Source organism: Prunus persica, chromosome G3 (assembly GCF_000346465.2).
Source record: "Prunus persica cultivar Lovell chromosome G3, Prunus_persica_NCBIv2, whole genome shotgun sequence".
In the NCBI taxonomy this organism is placed as follows: domain Eukaryota; kingdom Viridiplantae; phylum Streptophyta; class Magnoliopsida; order Rosales; family Rosaceae; genus Prunus; species Prunus persica.
In genome coordinates, this window is record NC_034011.1 from 15,619,102 (window position 1) to 15,638,862 (window position 19,761).

Sequence of the window (19,761 nt, forward strand, 5' to 3'; positions counted from 1 at the left end):
CCGTAAGAAGTCTATAAACTGCGCTCGGAGGGCGGGGGTCAGTCTGGTACCGATTTTAACCCGACGATCGGGCTGTTCATCGCTCAGGGTTATCGTCTCCAGTTCTTCGACGGGTTGCGTATAAGGAGTTGGTGACTCATCTCTTGGGTCGTCAACTGGTCCGTTGCCGTTCGGCATCCCCTGCACAGACATGGTCTTGTCTGGGATTTTGAGAGAGGTTGATTTGATCGCCGTGGCGTAGCAAGTCCGTGCGCTCAGCTAATTTCCCCTGACAGATCCTACGCCATTTGGGGTCGGGAATTTCATCAACAGCATGTGTGGGGAAAGATGCGCCTTTACCCTGGTCAGTGCCGTTCGCCCAACAATGACGTTGTACGCCGTCGGGCAGTCAACGATGAGGAACTTGTCATATACCGTCGTTCTCTTTGGCGCGGTGCCGAAGGTAATTGGGAGCGTTACGCTACCGACCGGTTGGACCATGTCCCCGGAGAAACTTAGCAAAGGCGTCAACTGCCGGTTGACCTGGCTGTCCTGTATTCCCATTTCTCGGAAAGCTTCGGCGAAGATTACGTTTACCGAGCTCCCTGTATCAATCAGTACTCTCCCTACATCGTAATCGGCAATTTCTGCTCGGACGATCATTGGGTCGTCGTGGGGACAGAGAATGCCCTGTTCCTCTTCTTTGCAAAACGTGATCGGCTCCCAATGATCCTTCGGTGTTTCATGGTGGCGATTCACCTCTATGCCGAACACCTGGGGAAACTGTGCGGCACGCACGTACTGCTTCATCGAGCGATTGCTCAGTCCTGCGATGGTTGGGCCGCCGCTGATAGTGCTTATCATGTTTATCTGCCGATTTGCGTTCGGCTCCGGCGCCGTTGGCTGCCGGGCGATATACTGGTCTAGCTTCCCCTCTCGGATCAAGCGTTCGACGATCTTCCTCAGGCTTATGCAGTCTTCTGTATTATGGCTGTTGTGCTGATGGTATCGGCAGAATTTACCGGTATCCCGGTTGTCTTGCCGATTGGGCCTTCGTTGATTCGGCTTGGGTATTTTTTCCTGTTCGTTCATCAGGACGGCCTCGTAGGTAGTATTCAACAGGGTGAAGACCTCATTGCCATGATCCCGATTCGGCAGGGGGGCTCGGTTGTCGTTGCGACTGTACCTCCCTTTTTCTTTCTTTGGGTGCTCCCTTCGATCTGCACGATCATCCTTCCTCTTATGACCTGCCGAGTAGGTGTCGACTCGCTCATAAGGCGTTGCCCTTGCCGGATAGGCACTTGGTTCCGCATTTCCTTGCGGTGCCGAAACCGTGGGTTTCGAGTTGAAGTATTCGGCCTTGGCGTGGATTGCTGCCTGCTTCATCAGTTCATCGTACGTGCGCCAGTTGCTACTGTGCACCAGGTATCGAAAATGAGAGGACCGAAGGCCACTCTTGAAGGCGCCGTAGGCTGCCCTATCATCCGTTTCCGGACACCTTGAGTACTCGTGACTGAAACGCGCCGCGTATTCTCTCAACGGTTCGTCCTCCCTTTGCCGAATCGTGTACAGATCATCGGCGGAGTAGAGACGGTCCGTTTGGATTATGAAGTGATTGAGGAAGATCTGCTTCAGCTCATCAAAGGATGCTACCGTTTCCGGCTCTAAACGGTAGAACCAGTTCAAGGCTGCCCCGGTAAGGGAAGACGGGAATAGCAGGCACTGCCCCTCATCGCTCAAGCCCTTGCATCCAATAGCGGACTGGAATGAATGGAGGTGTGTCAAAGGGTCCTCCGTTCCTGTGTAGAACGTTATACGCAGTTGCTGCACTTCCCTGTCTTGCCGAGAATCCCGGATGCGCCTTGTGAACGGTCCGGGCCGAAGCTTTCCCCATTCCGGTTCTTGGGAGCGCGCATTGTCGTTTTCCATTTTCTGGACCTTCTGAAAAAGGAGTCGGATCATGGGGTCTCGGCTAGGGACTTCTTCGGAACCGTAATCTTCCGATTGTCTTTGTAGGTTTAGTGAATTATCCCCCGCATACCGCGATGGTGTTTCCGAACGGTAGTCGGGGGGAAGTGTCTTGGAAGGGATGTACTCGGACTCCGAAGACTCGGCGGGGCCCAATCCCCTGACCTTCCGAATAGGCGACTTATCCCCTAGGTTATTCATCCGTGATTCCCTTATTCGAGCGCCAATCCTGATCGGTGACCCCTCTCTCTCTGGCTCCCGATCGTTAGTGCGATGCTCCCGGTCGTTAATCCGATGTCGGCAATCGGTGTAGACCTTCCTTGGGATGTGCGGCTGATCCCGGGGTGCCGGAACCACTAACTCTCTGGAAGGTGCGGGCGTTGCCTTCGCTACCTTCGCGCGTTTGTTCTTCCCGCGGGGGTTCTGCAAGCTCTCGGAAGAGCGAGTTGTCTGTATGTTCTGCGGTTGCTGCTGGTGAAGCAACTGCTGGGTTTCGTCCACTTTGGACGAAAGGAAGTTGTTGTGTTCCTGAAGCCTCGCCATGTCCTTCCGTAAGGATGCGATTTGGGCTGCCATCTCGACTTCGGCAGCCGTTTGGGTAGCGGGGGCATTTCCGAAGGGAGTGTTGGAGGTAGCGCTGGGCTAGCTCCGCTCTGCCTTCCGAACGGTACCCCCTCTTCCGCTAGGAACGTTTGTTTTGAAGTGGTCCCCATGTGCTTAGGGGATTGTGGGTTGATGATTTTTTGGTTTCCCACAGACGGCGCCAAACTGTTGATGCGAAAAAGTGGTTTGATACGTAATTCGTCAACTTAGTCAAAATGTCCCTTCGGTAGGTCCCCGTCCTTGGTAAGTGGTCCACTCCAGAGGGTCAAGTACCTGCAAAAGGACGCGTTCGGTAAATCCTTGGGGTACCGGTGCGGTATCGGCCGAAGGCTCTCCGATGCCTAAATGAGTACGGATTTAGTAAGGTTAACTGACAGATCACACGATAGCGTACCGTTAGTTCTTCTTCTTCCCTTTTGGGGATATGGGTCTCCTTATATAGACCTTGGGAGGTGTGCTTTGTGCTCATTTTTCCGATGTGGGACTCCAGGCATGGATTGTGAACATGACACGTGTCTGTTGGTAAAAAGGGCCAAGATATATAGCTTCGGTAGTGAGCATGCCGTAGGGGCCCTGTGATCAGAGTGGATCCTGTCCACGTGTCCGGTGGAAATAGGCCGTTTAATTAGGTATAAACACCTGGTAAGGAATAAGCATGGCTATTTACGAAACTATAATATGAACAACACTGAGAAACACAAGTATGGCCATTTCAAACAGACTACAAATAACTTCGTATTCCAACAATGAATCAACAGCACCCATGGCCATATACGTTTGCAGCATCTGAAGGTAGATCATCTAATTAATGTTAGAAGGATAATAGTTTCTAAAGTTCTTTATTAAAAAAATCAATAGACAACCACCAGAGACAAATTTTGTTTTGGAGAAGATGATTATTCTCAATTCTTGACAGCTGCATAATGCTAAAATATGAATATGGTTTGAATACTTTACTTTAGGTTAGTTGTATTCTTCTTCATAAAGAGGTATATATGAGTTTACAAGGTGCTTTATAAGGAAATAGATACAGTTAATTACCATGGTATACAAAGTGACTTAGAGACAAAAACTCAGAGACCGACTTGACTTTCACCATGCGGCTTCTGGAAGTGCAAATGAACCATGCACAAGACTTTTAGAGTGAGCTCTTTGGACGTGGACTTGTTAAAACATGAAAGGTTTTGTGTTGATTTTTCTCAATCATACAATCCGTTAATATACAAATTTATGTACACGAACACTACTAAGGAATGCAAAGACTTTAAGATCATACAAACTACAAGTACTTGTTGAGAGTATTTAGTCCATGTTTTTTTTTTAAAAAAATGCAGACATTCATTTTGTATTTTATTTTCCGTTCATGTTTTTTTATGGTTTATCAAACTCATATAAATATGATACATAAAGCAAAAAATAGAGAGAGAATAGTAAAACATTCAAAAAATTAAAAATTGTTCTTACTTCATTTTTTTTTGTTGGAATGCATTTATTACACATTGAAACTTTTCATTAAATAAGCATAATATAGTAAATATATATATATATATATATATTAGATGGGGACCTATTTTCTTGGGACACAACTTGACAGGACCCGATCCAAATTCCACTTTGGAATCCGAGCCATACCCTGTGTGTGTCCGACACTTGGCGAATGTCGTTTTCCGGCGAGCTCCGGCCACGGAAACTCCGACGAAGGGTCAGAAAATGACGGCGGTCGAGTGGTGGTTCGTTTGGTACCAACGGCGGAGATCGGCTCCAAGCGTGGTGGCCGTGGCGACGATGAGAAGGGAGGAAGGTCGGCTGGCGCGGGCTGATCGGGAGGAGAGAGAGAAAAGAGAGAAATTGATGGGGGAAGAAAGAGAGAGAGAGAGAAACAGGTTTTATAAATCTAATTTTCCAATTTACCATTTTCCCCCTCATGATATTTTAATCGTATTGTCTTCATGAAAATTCCGATTTGAGCTTACTTCGTGTCTATGAACTCGTGTCGTCGTGCTCTACGGAACGGTGTATGGGGAATTGTCAAATTCCTTTTCGGTCAAAAAGTCAACTTTGAGTTCATAAGGTAGTCAAAGGGCAAAATTGTCTTTCCGTATAATAAATTACTCATTAAATATGAATTTTAGGTTTGGGTCATTACACAACTTCTTTATCTTTTTTTTTAGTTGGATTCTTAATTCTTAAATTAAAAAAACGAAAATAAAAAACCAATTGGCACCAAGGTAGTATATATGAAACATCGTCAGAAATTAAATTTTTTTTTTTTTGAAATGTTCATAAAAACAAACAAACAAAAATATATACATACATTAACAAAAAAAATAATTTTCAAAATAAATGCACAGTGCCCAAGGAAACTCCTTATATAATGTATGTCTCTTGAAAATTGTCAACAAATCCGCTGTAGCAATACTTACAAATGGATAATTGTAATCCGGGTTCGAATCCCGACAGTGGAATTCTTTTTAAGTTAGATGTATGACAGGATTCGCCCCAAATTCCTCGGAACCCGAAATGAATCCTGTGAAATTCCGACATCACCCCGATGCCGGGCCCACTTATTAAAGACCAAGACTTTCTACCAAAATTTTGGCAGAGTCTCCCCTGTAATTTGAACAATCCCAAAAATTTCAACATGCATAAAATACATGTCATATCCCAACAAGCAGCACGCACAATATAATTTCATGCAATTCACAAACTCGACCTTAGGCCCTCACATGAACCGAAGCGAAACCAAACTACCAACAAAGCCCTTACGCCAAAAATATTGCCTTAATATGGTATAACAACACCCTTAATTCATCTCTCTATACGCCTGAAATTCCAACGCTACGTATGAGGTCTGTCTCAACGCCGAAAAATCCTACGCCACGCGAGACCTAACAAATCACATAATCTCCTCATACGCCGAAAATTCTAACGCCACATATGGGGTCTGTCATCATTGATTTAGGATATTATCTTGAGAGATATTATCATCAATTAGTGATTTAATCCCAATCAAATTGTTAATTGACTTAATCTCTCCATTTAAGGGAAAAAATATCTTCCTTCAAAATAAGAAGATATTCGTTGAAAATCTCTTCATTTAGGTAATTCTGAAACGTAGCAAGAATTCCCCAAAACCTCTCTCTCTCTCTCTCTCTCTCTCTCTCTCTCTCTCTCTCTCTCTCTCTCTCTCTCTCTCTCTCTCTCTCCGCCCTAGCCGACGGCCTCTCTCACTCTTATCTCTCACACACGGCCAAGTGCCACCACACACGGCTTTGGCCACTCGACTCTCCCCGTGAGAAAAAGCTCCGTACCATTTTTAGCTATTGCAACATATTTTCTCCTATTGCCACATATTTTCTCAAAGATCCAATCGAACTAACTTAGGCATCGGAGAGATTTTGACGAACACCTACCAGGTGTGGTTTTTTACTCTTGTTTGTTTCGCAGTAACCGAGCAAGAGAGAGAAGGAAGCTCAAAAAGTGAAAGATCCACATGCGAATATTCTTCCTTGAGAAATTTGCATAAACAGAAGACGTGTGACATATTCTTGGTTCAAAAATATCCATCCGAAACAAGGAAAAAATTGTAAAACCAAACTTAAGAAATTATACCTCTATTCTGGTCAGCATGAATGGATATGTCCAAACAAATTTTAATCCAACAAGAAAAATCAGAGGAGAAGGTTTAGGGTTTCACAAACAGATCTACCAAGTAAAACGAATTAACATATGATATGGGCAAAATAAAGAAATGAGACCAAGATAAAACTTCTAGAAAGGTGACAAATTGTCCTTTGAAGTAATTTTACGTAAGCATAACAATTCGAAATAAAAGATAAACAAACAAAAATCCTATGAATGGATGGGACGAGGAAAATTGAAGCTGACAATAAAGGTTACTAACTTACTTGGGATGTATCCAAAGAAAAAAAAAAACATGAAGGGAAATACTAGTTTTCCTTCCTTGTTTTACTTTTCTCCCTCATTAATTGTACTTGGCTTTAGCTCCATGCATCTTCTCCTCCTTCACGGCAGCTTGGCCCATCAATCACGCTATGAAAACGGCATTTTTCCATTTCTTCCAGTCTGGCTACTTTGACATTTCTTGGGTTTCATTATCTAAATTAATATCTAGTACTTGTTTTTTTATGTACTCGTGCCAATATTCAAAGTACCTGCTATCATAAATAAACCTATGTAAACAGGGACTAAACGTTTATGGCCCGTTTCCTAGTGTTGATGACCTATCATCTAATGTTTGAGTTTAATCCAAATCTCTCTAGAAGTTTTTTTTTTTTCCTTTCTCTATGAGGGTTCAAACGTGACACATCTCGTAACTCGTCTATAAGTTAAAGTCAATTTCTATTGCGCTAGAGACCCTATTGGCCTCTAAAAGATCTTTTAGTTACTTCTTTATCCAATTGATCACTTTTTCTACTTTAATTTTTCTGGATTGAATTTGAATTTTCTGTAATATATATTTTTTTGGGATAATGTAAACAGGGGACTTCACTTCATTGCAGGTCAATGACGATATCTAGGAACAATCCATCAGTCTAGGACCAAACATTATGAGTCATTTGTTAGTTTCCTCAGGGTCCTGTTTACGTGTTGCCATGGCAGCTTAGACCCGTAATCAAAATCGCAAGAAAAGATCAAAAGTTAGGCACGCTACAAGCCCTATATAAAGCACCCCCTGGCACCCAAGTTTATCATCATCCTCCTCACCAAATTACAAATTAATTAAGTTTATCAGCAACAGCAAGCCAATTAAGACATTTCCAAGACGATGATGAAGAGCCAAGCAGCTCTCCTCGGCCTCACCACCTTGGCCATCCTCTTCTTCTCAGGTATAATATTATACAAACTTTGTTAGTCGATCAGATATCGATCAAAAGTTTATTTTTACAATTGTCTCTGTAATCTGTTTTCTTATGATCACGTTGAATATGCAGGTGCACATGCAGCTAAAATCACTTTCACAAACAAATGTTCCTACACTGTCTGGCCAGGAACCCTAACCGGTGACCAAAAACCTCAATTATCACTCACCGGGTTCGAGTTAGCAACCGGAATTAGCAACTCTGTGGACGCTCCGTCCCCGTGGTCCGGTCGCTTCTTTGGCCGAACCAGGTGCTCCACGGACGCGTCAGGAAAGTTCACTTGTGCCACAGCAGATTGTGGCTCTGGCCAAGTCTCATGCAACGGTAACGGCGCAGTTCCGCCAGCTACATTAGTAGAAATCACTATTGCTGAGAACGGGGGTCAAGATTTCTACGATGTTAGTCTTGTTGACGGCTTCAACTTGCCCATGTCCGTGGCTCCACAAGGCGGCACCGGAGAGTGTAAGGCCTCAACTTGCCCTGCCGATATTAACAAAGTGTGCCCGGCTGAGTTACAAGTGAAGGGATCTGATGGAAGCGTAATTGCGTGCAAGAGCGCTTGCTTAGCATTAAACCAGCCACAATACTGTTGCACTCCCCCTAACGACAAGCCGGAGACATGCCCTCCCACTGACTACTCTAAGCTCTTCAAGACCCAGTGCCCTCAAGCTTATAGCTATGCTTATGATGACAAGAGCAGCACCTTCACATGCAGTGGTAGACCTGACTACCTCATCACATTCTGCCCATAAGCATACATATATATATAATGGGATCTTATATGTTATGACATTATACATATAGTTCCCAATAACAGAGAAGAATAAATAAATTTCCTGGATCTTGACACATTGTTGATGTCAAGAATTTGTAATGCAGACGATCAAATAAAGGTATAAATGTTTGGATTTTATTTTCATTCATTTCCTTATACGTGCATTATTTCCAGCAACAAAGCATGAGAATAATATAAAGAGAGTTAGCTGCAAACTGAAATGGTTATCAAACGGGAGTTTAAATACGGATTGTAATTTTCTGTCATGGCTGGTAAGGAATAAGCATGGCCATTTACGAAACTATAATATGAACAACACTGAGAAACACAAGTATGGCCATTTCAAACAGACTACAAATGACTTCGTATTCCAACAATGAATCAACAGCACCCATGGCCATATGCGTTTGCAGCATCTGAAGGTAGATCATCTAATTAATGTTAGAAGGATAATAGTTTCTAAAGTTCTTTATTAAAAAATCAATAGACAACCACCATGACTGTTTTGGGAAATTAGAGACAAATTTTGTCTTGGAGAAGATGATCACTTCTCAATGCTTGACGGCTACATAATGCTAAAATATGAATATGGTTTGAATACTTTATTTTAGGTTAGTTGTATTCTTCTTCATAAAGAAGTATATATAGGAGTTTGTTTTACAAGGAAATAGATACAGTAAATCACCATGGTATACAAGGTGATCACTTAGAGACAAAAATTGAAATGGTTCCCAAAGCCTTCCCTTAGCAAGCAGGTACCATTGCAAGAATGGTTCCATAGTCAATAATGACAAGACCCGCAAGGATGATCTCGAATTTATATGCATGTTTTAATTTCATGGGCCTGTTGTTCTTCTACTACAGTAATTAGAATTTGTTTACAAGTGTGAATTTTCCCAGAGCAATTTCAGGGACCGACTTGACTTTCACCATGCGGCCTCAGGAAGTGCAAATGAACCCCGCACAAGACTTTTAGAGGGAGCTCTTTGGACGTGGACTTGTTAAAACATGAAAGGTTTTTGTGTTGATTTTTCTGAATCATACAATCCGTTAATATACAAATTTATATACACGGAGACTACTAAAGAATGTAAAACTTTAAGATCATACAAACTACAAGTACTTGTTGAGAGTATTTAGTCCATGTTTTTTTTTTTTTAATCCAGACATTCATTTTGTATTTTATTTTTTTTATCGTTTATCGAACTCATATAAACATGATATATAAAGCAAAAAGTAGAGAGAGAATAGTAAAACATTCAAAAAAGCAAAAATTGTCCTTGCTTCATAATTTTATTTCTTTGTTGGAATGAATTTATTACGCATTAATTAAACTTTTCATTAAATAAGCATAATATAGTAAATTAATATATATATATTTTTTAAAATGGGGACCTATTTTCATGAGATACTTCTTCTTCTTCTTTTTTTTTTTTTTTGTTAGATTCTCTTTCTTAATTCTTAAATTCAAAAAATGAAAATAAAAAACCAATTGGCACCAAGGTAGTATATGTGAAACATCGTCGGAAATTTAATTGTTTTTTATTGAAATGTTCATAAAAACAAACTAACAAAATATATACATACATTAGAAAAAAAAAAATTTGTTTCAAAATAAATGCACAGTGCCCAAGGAATCTCCTTATGTAACTTATGTCTCTTCAAAACTGTAAAAAAAAAAATCCGCTATAGCAATACTCACAAGTGGATAATTGTAATCCGGGTTCGAATTCCGGCAGTAGAATTCTTTTTAAGTTAGATGTAAATGTGATCCATTTTATATCAGTTATAATAGTTGTCGTAATGAGCTTCTTTTTAAGTCTCTGTTTATATAGCAGCTTCTTCCCTAACTTGAGTAGAATCCAATTTGCGGCTAAGATCACTTAAGATGCAAGACTTTTAGTCACAAAGTAAATATTCCTATTTCAGTCCTTGTCAAAACTTTGGCAAAAAAAAAAAGAAAAATGATTCCTATCAAAACATAGAGCATCCACAATGGGAGGGTGTATATGAGGGTGTATGTTAAATATACATCCCTTGTCACCGGAATCATCTGCAATGGGGAGATGAAAAGGGTTGTAAATATACATCACCACCATGGAGATGTAAAAAAATGTACATTTACATCTATTTTTACATCTTTTGCAAGTGGGACCCACCCGAAAAAAGAGAAGAAAAATGAAGAAAAGTCAGCATAAAAGGCTGGGACCCGCGGCTACAGTAATTGCTAGAAAAAAAAAATCACATGTTGTTTGCTTATTTGTGGTTTTCATGCTCCCCCAATGTTTTTGGATGATCATATCTTCTCCGAATTTCAATATTTTTAGGGCTATTTGTTTGAAAAATTAAAATTAACCTCATACAAAAAAAAATTAATTTTATAAAGTAAACACAAAATACAAATTTAACACAAAAACGAATTAAGAAAAATAAAACAATTACACATCTTAGATTTACATCTTCTCCTATTGGAGCCAAAAACGTATTTACATCCCCTGGAGGTGTAAAGGGGATGTAAAAGTGGCTTTACACCCCCGAATTTACGCCCCTTACTGTGGATGCTCTCAGTGCATATGATGTACAGATAATTCACCAAAAAAAAAAAAAAAGGAAATTAGTATTGACAGTATTCCACATGGGAAGATGGAAACGTTGTAATATAGTGCTTAAACTTCTCCACCTATTGTCAATTATTTTTACGTTGAATGCTGATATCTTAAAGATAACGCTACTCAATCAGGTTCTTATTTGACTCTCAACATTGAAAAATGCATTACAAACTAAAGTTCATTTTATCGTGGAATATATATATTTTTTCATGGACCCTGAAATTTAGAAAACAATTAAAAAGGCAAAAAAGAAAAAGAAAAATAGGCAATTTAGGGTCCTTTCAGTAATGTTTTCGGAGAATATATTCAGAAAATGAAAATGAGAAAACGAATATACATTTTCAAGATTCGAGAATGCATATGGTAGACTAAGTAAATATTTTTCGAGAACGAAAACAGTAAAAACGTGTCTAATACGAACATATGAAAATGACAAAAATACTGAATTGGCAACAGTATTATAAAAATTATTTTCAACATCATAAATCAAATATTGTGTGTAGCACATATCTTATCAGACTTACTAATAGGCCAAAAAATTTCTTAAAAATTGTGCAATGGTCTAATTAATTATCATTATCCAATACATGCTAGATAACCCAAAATGGGCTCATGTCCTCCAAGATATCATCCTACATCATAGATCAAATCTCTTATAGTCTCACAAATATTTGAAAAATATGCAAAATAAAATTTAAAATCATGTTGTCATGAGCACTAAATAAAACCCCACCATAAATTTGCTGCGATATATTGTCTCTAATGTCGCCTATTTGTGCAATATTTCCTTTTGACATATCTATATTCGGTGGTATTGTATTTTTTGAGTCAATGATCATGTCTTCAACTTGGAACTCTTCGATCATCCTATCACGACCAACTTCTTTTCTTATAAAATTATGCAACACACAACATACAATAGGAACTCATTGTTGCCTTCTCGGAGGATAATTAGGCATCAATTTCAAAATTAGAAAAAGAGCTTTCAAAACACCAAAACATCGCTCAATTACATTACATAATGAGGAGTGCCTATAGCTCAACAATTCCATAGGACCTCTTGGTGTTTGTCGAGGTCCTCTATCATCACGCAAATGATATCTCTCACCTCGATAGGGTGCCAAGAATTCAGGCACTTTTGAATATCCAACATCCACAACAATACCCTGTAATTGTAATTTATTACTTGCAAGACACAAATAATGTACATAATAATATTAATTGTAATCTTATGTTTATACCTTCTTCTGGAAAAGGAAACTCTCATTTTCTGGCCTTATCACTGCATCTATGAACACCCTAGAGTCATTTGCAGTTCCTTCCCAGCCCGTATAAACAAAAGTGAACATCATGTCCAAAGAGCAAGCACACATGGCCTTTTGAGTAATAAGAATCTTCCTACCATGATATGAGGTTTGCTTTTGAGTTGGTGCCTAAGCAACAACATGAGTTCCATCAATTGCACTAACACACTTCTGCGATAAATTCATATATTTACAAACTATAAAGTAAATATAATTTAAAATATATAATTATAATAATAAAATAAATAAAATTAACAATTGATTTCTCACCTCAAAATAAGGATAATACTTTAGGTTATTCAAAATTTCAGAAGGTGTTTCCTCTCGACTTTGTGGCCTTATAATACGTGGTGCTAAAGCACATAAAGCTCCCAAAACACACTAAAATTGTCTATGAATTGTGTCTTTAGATCGTTGGAAATGATCAACAGCCAGTCACATGCAGATATTATGAGACACTATAAATATGAAAATTGCCATTGCCTTATAAGTACCCACATTTCTATCATTCTGTGGCAAATTTAAACTCTCAAGTGTGTAACGCAACCTTTGGAATACATGTTTGTACATGTGAAACGAGTCTTAAATCCTATCTGCTGGATGCCCATTCAAACATATTCATGCTCGGATAAAACAGAATTATGACATGGAGTTCTATGTACATATGATTGCCAATATTCATAAATATGCATACAAATTATCATATGATGCACCATTTCCTTCGGATCTGAATCACTATCGGAGTGATTGTCTTCATTCCTTATAGACATGTCTAGTACCTTCAAGTATTCAAATTCAATAAAGAATTATGCATACAAATTAAAGTCACAAAAATCTAAAATATGCATACAAATTAAAGTCACAAACATCAAACAGAATAAGAAGAACAATTCATTAGTATTCTCTCAACAATAAACATAAGTAGCAATCCTAAAGACTAGCCAACCAAACTCTCCTCCTTTCTTCTGGCATTATAACAAAGATTTTCCTCCATTCAACAATCACTATCTTTTCTAGCATCTTGTCGATGTATTGTTATCAATATCTCCCATTGTCTCAACAATTCCTATGCATTCTTCAATCGAATACATTTCCTTAGAGGTGCTAGATGCCTCAAGCAATGGCCACAGCAGCAAGCAACAACAGCAACAATAGAAGCTACTCTGCCATCTTCTGCCGCTTCCATCTGTCTAGCCGTCATGTCACGACGACAACCCGCAAACAAAAAGAAAAAGAAAAAGGCCACGCTAGCCGCCGCTACCATCGATACCGATCATGACAACAACTAACCGGGCCCACCTAGTTGGTACTCATGTCGAAGAAGAAAAGAAGAAGAAAAAAAAATCAAATTCGATTTACCTTGGGGTGTACGGCAACTCCTCTCTTCAACAAGCAGTACAATTCTCCAAGATCTCTCTCAAACTAGAAAGCAAAGAAGACAAGTTTTCAATTTGAAGAAGAGCGAAAAGAAGCTTTGTATTTATAAAGATTGGGCATCCTAGGTCAAGAAGGAAGCACGAGTTCATTTCCATTAGGAGCTCAACTCAAGAAAAAGTCAAAAGCCTACTCCAATTAGGAGCCCAATTGGCAAAAGGATTCCAACTCAAAGAAGAAAGCCCAAATGCAGTTGGAAAGCCCGAAAAGTATTTCTCACCTCCTCTACACCTCACAAGCGCCATGCAAAAGTTGGGGGACATTTGTGGGAGAAAATAATCAAGTTTCCAATCATAAGGTGCCACATGGACAAGAAGAATATCTCCTATGTCAATTAATTGAGCCCATTTATTTGGCTAATTAGTTGATCTAAAAATAGGGATATTATCTTAAATATGGGATATTATCTTTATTTGGGAATATAATTACCAATTAAAAGATAATATCATCAATTTAGGATATTATCTTAATTGGGATATATTATCATCAATCAATGATTTAATCCCAATCAAATTCTTAATTGACTTAATCTCTCCATTTAGGGGAAAAAATATCTTCCTTCCAAATAAGAAGATATTCTTTGAAAATCTCTCCATTTAGGTAATTCCGAAACCTAGCAAGAATTCACCAAAACCTCTCTCTCTCTCGCCGACGGCCTCTCTCACTCTTATCTCTCTCACACGGCCAAGTGCCACCACACACGGTTCTGGCCCCCTGACTCTCCCCCGGAGAGAAAGCTCTGTACCTTTTTAGTTATTGCCACATATTTTCTCAAAGATCCAATCGAACTAACTTAGGCATCCGAGGGACTTTGGCCAACAACTTCCGGATATAGTTTTTTACTCATGTTTGTTTCGTAGGAACGAGGAAGAGAGAGAAGAAAGCTCAAAAGGTGAAGGATCTACATGCGAATACTCTTCCTTGAGAAATTTGCATAAACAGAAGAAGTGTGACATATTCTTAATTCAAAAATATCCATCCGAAACAAGGAAAAAATTGTAAAACTAAACTTATGAAATTATACCTCTATTCTGGTCAGCATGAATGGATATGTCCAAACAAATTTTAATCCAAAAAGAAAAATCAGAGGTGAAGGTTTAGGGTTTCACAAACAGATCTACTAAGTAAAACGAATTAACATATGATATGGGCAAAATAAAGAAATGAGACCAAGATAAAACTTCTAGAAACGTGACAAATTGTCCTTTGAAGTAATTTTACGTAAGCATAACAATTCGAAATAAAAGATAAACAAATAAAAAATCCTATGAATGTGGATGGGACGAGGAAAATTGAAGCTGACAATAAAGGTTACTTGGGATATATCCAAAGAAAAAAAAAGAAGAGAAATACTACTTTTCCTTCCTTGTTTTACTTTTCTCCCTCATTAATTGTACTTAGCTTTAGCTCCATGCATCTTCTCCTCCTTCACAGCAGCCTAGGCCATCAATCACGCTATGAAAATGGTTACGTGGCGCACGCCTGGTTGTGTATGGACTGTTTTTCAAAATCACGAGTGTTCTTAATCAACGTTTTAATTTGATATGGTTGGCAATTTTCCAATTCTCCCAGTCTTGCTACTTTGACTAAATTAATATCTACTTGTTTTTTTATGTTTGCAAGTAATATGTACTCGTGCCAGTATTCAAAGTACCTGCTATTACAAATAAACCAATGTAAACAGGGACTAAGCGTTTATGGCCCGTTTCCTAGTATTGATGACCTATCATCTAATGTTTGGGTTTAATCCAAATCTCTCTAGAAGTTTTTTTTATTTTTTTTTTATTTTTTTATGAGGGTTCAAATGTGACACCACTTGTCTACAAGTTAAGGTCATTTTCTATTGCGCTAGAGACTCTATTGGCCTCTAAAAAATCTTTTAGTTACTTCTTTATTAATGTATACACGTGACTAGAGACCATCTAATAGTTATCACATTTTCCATTTACATGTGTGTCTGTGACTAAGCTAACAATTGTAACTATATATGTTTATCCAATTGATCACTTTTTCTACACTTATCTACATGTGTGTCTGGCCTATATGATGACTTTAATTTTTCTGGATTGAATTTGAATTTTCTGTAATATAAATTTTTTGGGATAATGTGGGGACTTCATTGCAGGTCAATGACGTTATCTAGGACCAAATATTACGAGTAATTTATTAGTTTCCCCAGGGTCCTGTTTACGTGTTACCATGGCAGCTTAGACCCGTAATCAAAATAGCAAGAAAAGATCAAAAGTTAGGCACGCTACAAGCCCTATATAAAGCACCCCCTGGCACCCAAGTTTATCATCATCCTTCTCACCAAATTACAAGTTAATTAAGTTTATCAGCAAGAGCAACAGCAAGCCAATTAAGACATTTCCATGACGATGATGAAGAGCCAAGCAGCTCTCCTCGGCCTCACCACCTTGGCCATCCTCTTCTTCTCAGGTATAATATTATACAAACTTTGTTAGGTGATCAGATATCGATCAAAAAGTTTATTTTTACAATTGTCTCTGTAATCTTTAGTCTTATGATCATGGTTTAATGTACTTTGAATATGCAGGTGCACATGCAGCTAAAATCACTTTCACAAACAAATGTTCCTACACTGTCTGGCCAGGAACCCTAACCGGTGACCAAAAACCTCAATTATCACTCACCGGGTTCAAGTTAGCAACCGGAATTAGCCGCTCTGTGGACGCACCGTCCCCATGGTCCGGTCGCTTCTTTGGCCGAACCAGGTGCTCCACGGACGCGTCAGGAAAGTTCACTTGTGCCACAGCAGATTGTGGTTCTGGCCAAGTCTCATGCAACGGTAACGGCGCAGCTCCGCCCGCTACATTAGTAGAAATCACTATTGCTTCGAACGGGGGTCAAGACTTCTACGACGTTAGTCTTGTTGACGGCTTCAACTTGCCCATGTCCGTGGCTCCACAAGGCGGCACCGGCAAGTGTAAGGCCTCAACTTGCCCTGCCGATATTAACAAAGTGTGCCCGGCTCCGTTACAAGTGAAGGGATCTGATGGAAGCGTAATTGCGTGCAAGAGCGCTTGCTTAGCATTCAACCAGCCAAAATACTGTTGCACTCCACCTAACGACAAGCCGGAGACATGCCCTCCCACTGATTACTCTAAGCTCTTCAAGACCCAGTGCCCTCAAGCTTATAGCTATGCTTATGATGACAAGAGCAGCACCTTCACATGCAGTGGTAGACCTGACTACCTCATCACATTCTGCCCATAAGCATATATATATATATAGAATGGGATCTTATATGATATGATATTATACATATAGTTCCCAATAAATAAATTTCCTGGATCTTGACACATTGTTGATGTCAAGAATTTGTAATGCAGACGATCAAATAAAGGAATAAATGTTTGGATTTTATTTTCGTTCATGGCTTTCAAATTTTTGTTTCCTTCATTTCCTTATACGATGCATTATTTCCAGCAACAAAGCATGAGCATAATATAAAGAGAGTTAGCTGCAAACTGAAATGGTTATCAAACGGGAGTTTAAATACGGATTGTAATTTTCTGTCATGGCTGGTAAGGAATAAGCATGGCCATTTACGAAACCATAAAATGAACAACACTGAGAAACACAAGTATGGCCATTTCAAACAGACTACAAATAACTTCATATTCCAACAATGAATCAATCAACAGCACCCATGGCCATTTACGTTTGCAGCATCTGAAGGTAGATCATCTAATTAATGTTAGAAGGATAATAGTTTCTTAAGTTATTTATTAAAAACAATCAATAGACAACCACCAGAGAGTGTTTTGGTGAATTAGAGACAAATTTTGTTTTGGAAAAGATGATTACTTCTCAATGCTTGACGGCTGCATATTGCTAAAATATGAATATGGTTGAATACTTTAAGTTGTATTTTTCTCCAGAAAGGGATATATAGGAGTTTACAAAGGTGTTTTATAAAGAAATAGATACAGTAAATCACCATGGCATACAAGGTCAATTATAGACAAAAATGTTTTTGGAGAAGATGATTATTTCTCAATGCTTGAGGGCTGCATATGACCCCCTCCGTGAAGAGGGTGAACATGAAAAAGTTTTTTTTTGGGCTCCTGGTGTGTTTAGGTAATAAATAATTGATATTAAAGAGGGAGGAGAGAGAAATATAAAATTAACGAGTGTTTGTTAAAAAAAAAAGAAAAAAACTAAATTTGATTTGTCAGATTTAATCTCATTCATCGATAGCAAGCTAATCCAATAGTGTGAAACTTGTGTCAAAACTTGTGTAAGAAAAATATCTATTTAAACTCTAACAAAAATGGCGTTTTTCTAATAAACATCATCATGGTTTGTTAGAAGAATTTTCAAAGAACACATGGTCATGCTTGTGGCATCTTACCTATTCTAGTCATAATTATAAGAAAGTTGGTACTTTCCGCAATGCTGCAATGAGGAAAACAAATACAAGTGTTTAATTTCATGGGCTGTTTTTCTAGGCAAGTCTTATTTTTGGGCTTGTCCAATTTTATGGGGCCTATTTTTTGTCATGAGAATTTTTTCTTGGTGGGAGTTATTTTTGGAGCTTAGACCCACTTTTGCCATGGGAAAGGGTAAGGACAAGTAATGGTGGTTACTATTCATGTGAATAGTATATGCCCAGCAATATTTTTGTTGCTTTTCCACCCAATACCATAGAAACCCAAGAACAATTACTATTCACATAGGATTTATTTTATTTATATGTACGAGATTAATAAAAAAATAAATTAATAGGTATGTATTAAAAAATATATATTATGTATTTTTTGGTAATTTTTTTTTTTAAATTCAATTTTTTTGAAATTATTTTATTCGTTGACATCCGCGCCCTCAGGCAACAGCTTGGTCTATTCTTGCCTTCGGGTCTGCCCAATCTTGGTGGAGCCCACCATTTGCCCCGACTGGATTTGATCGCTGGAGTGGGTTTCTTTGGCCTGGGGGGCCTTTGACTCTAGCCTCTAAAGAGCGCCAAGGAACTCTAATTTTTCAATATGAAACTAATTTCAACTCCAACATAGCTTGCAATGCCTGCTTAGCCAACAATTTCTAAGTTTTAATTTGCAGATGCTCGTTTCATATGGTTTTGGAGGCATTCCTATTCTTGTGTTGTGTATGAACCAAAAGACGGATTTCTCAATTTTTTCACCCCTTCATTACATTTCAAGCCAAACCAACGTATAGCGTTGAAATAGCAGATGTCTTCTTGTGTTTGTCTCTCCATCGCTTTTGCAGGTCCGTTTTTCAAACTATTCTCACACAGCACAGCATCCTTCCCAAATACCCTTTCTGTTGAATTTTAATTTTCTTATTTACTTTCCAAACAATAGATAAAATTACAATAACCCCCTCGACAAACAAATTAAACTCTTTCGATCGTAGACAAGAGTGTGGGCAAAGTGATTTGCCATTCACAAACATGAATATATCTTTTCTTTCAAATGGTTGGTGTGTTTCATATAAGCAACGACAAATATTAGATTCTCTAGCTGTAGCTGGATTAGAGGATGGGAACCTAGAGAAGTAGATAGCAGAAGGATGTTATGAAATATCGCATCTTGATGAGCAATCTTTTCACCACATATTATGTTCTATGATAAAGAATTTCAGTCTTGGTTCGTATTTAAATCAATGTGTTGCTACCATATATATCTTTCTTTTCAATAGTTGTCTCAGACATCCTAAAAATTGCAACAAGAACTAGGAGAAGACTCTTGGATATAGTAAGGAGAGATACATATAGAAAACCACATGAGATACATATAGACTTTTTGATATATATATTTATTTATTTATTAATTTAAACTTATGTATATAATATTTTTTGGCTGGGTTCGGAAGACGGGGACGCTATTACCATTCCTGGCCCGAACCCACTAAGAAATATTTTTTCAAGAATTTCCTTACTCATACCCAATATTTTTAATTGCAAAAAACCCTTAAATAGGTCCTATTGTTACACATGCAAAAAATAAATAAAACGTGTGTACGGGATTTACAGAGTAAGGATGAATTTGACGAAGTGAAGTGGATAGAGATTGTTGAGAAAAGTGGGTTAGGTGGAAATGAGTGGCTAGAGTAGAGAATCCTTATATGAGTTTCGTTCAAAATGGGGTATGTGAATATGTTTTCTTAACCAACCGCATGCGTATTATGACAGTTCTATCTCTCACTCAGAATTCCCAAATCAT

At 38.6% G+C, this 19,761-nt stretch overlaps 2 protein-coding genes across 2 annotated transcripts; both read left to right on the forward strand.

Moving 5' to 3' along the window:
- Window positions 7,246–8,356, forward strand: LOC18782522 (thaumatin-like protein 1). The gene is made up of 2 exons (XM_007215809.2): window positions 7,246–7,400; window positions 7,506–8,356. The coding sequence occupies exons 1-2, from the start codon at window positions 7,340–7,342 to the stop codon at window positions 8,183–8,185; spliced, it is 741 nt and encodes a 246-aa protein (XP_007215871.1). The 5' UTR covers window positions 7,246–7,339; the 3' UTR covers window positions 8,186–8,356.
- On the forward strand, window positions 15,840–16,947 carry LOC18783179 (thaumatin-like protein 1). The gene is made up of 2 exons (XM_007215802.2): window positions 15,840–15,994; window positions 16,113–16,947. Exons 1-2 carry the CDS (start codon window positions 15,928–15,930, stop codon window positions 16,790–16,792), a joined length of 747 nt encoding a protein of 248 aa, XP_007215864.1. The 5' UTR covers window positions 15,840–15,927; the 3' UTR covers window positions 16,793–16,947.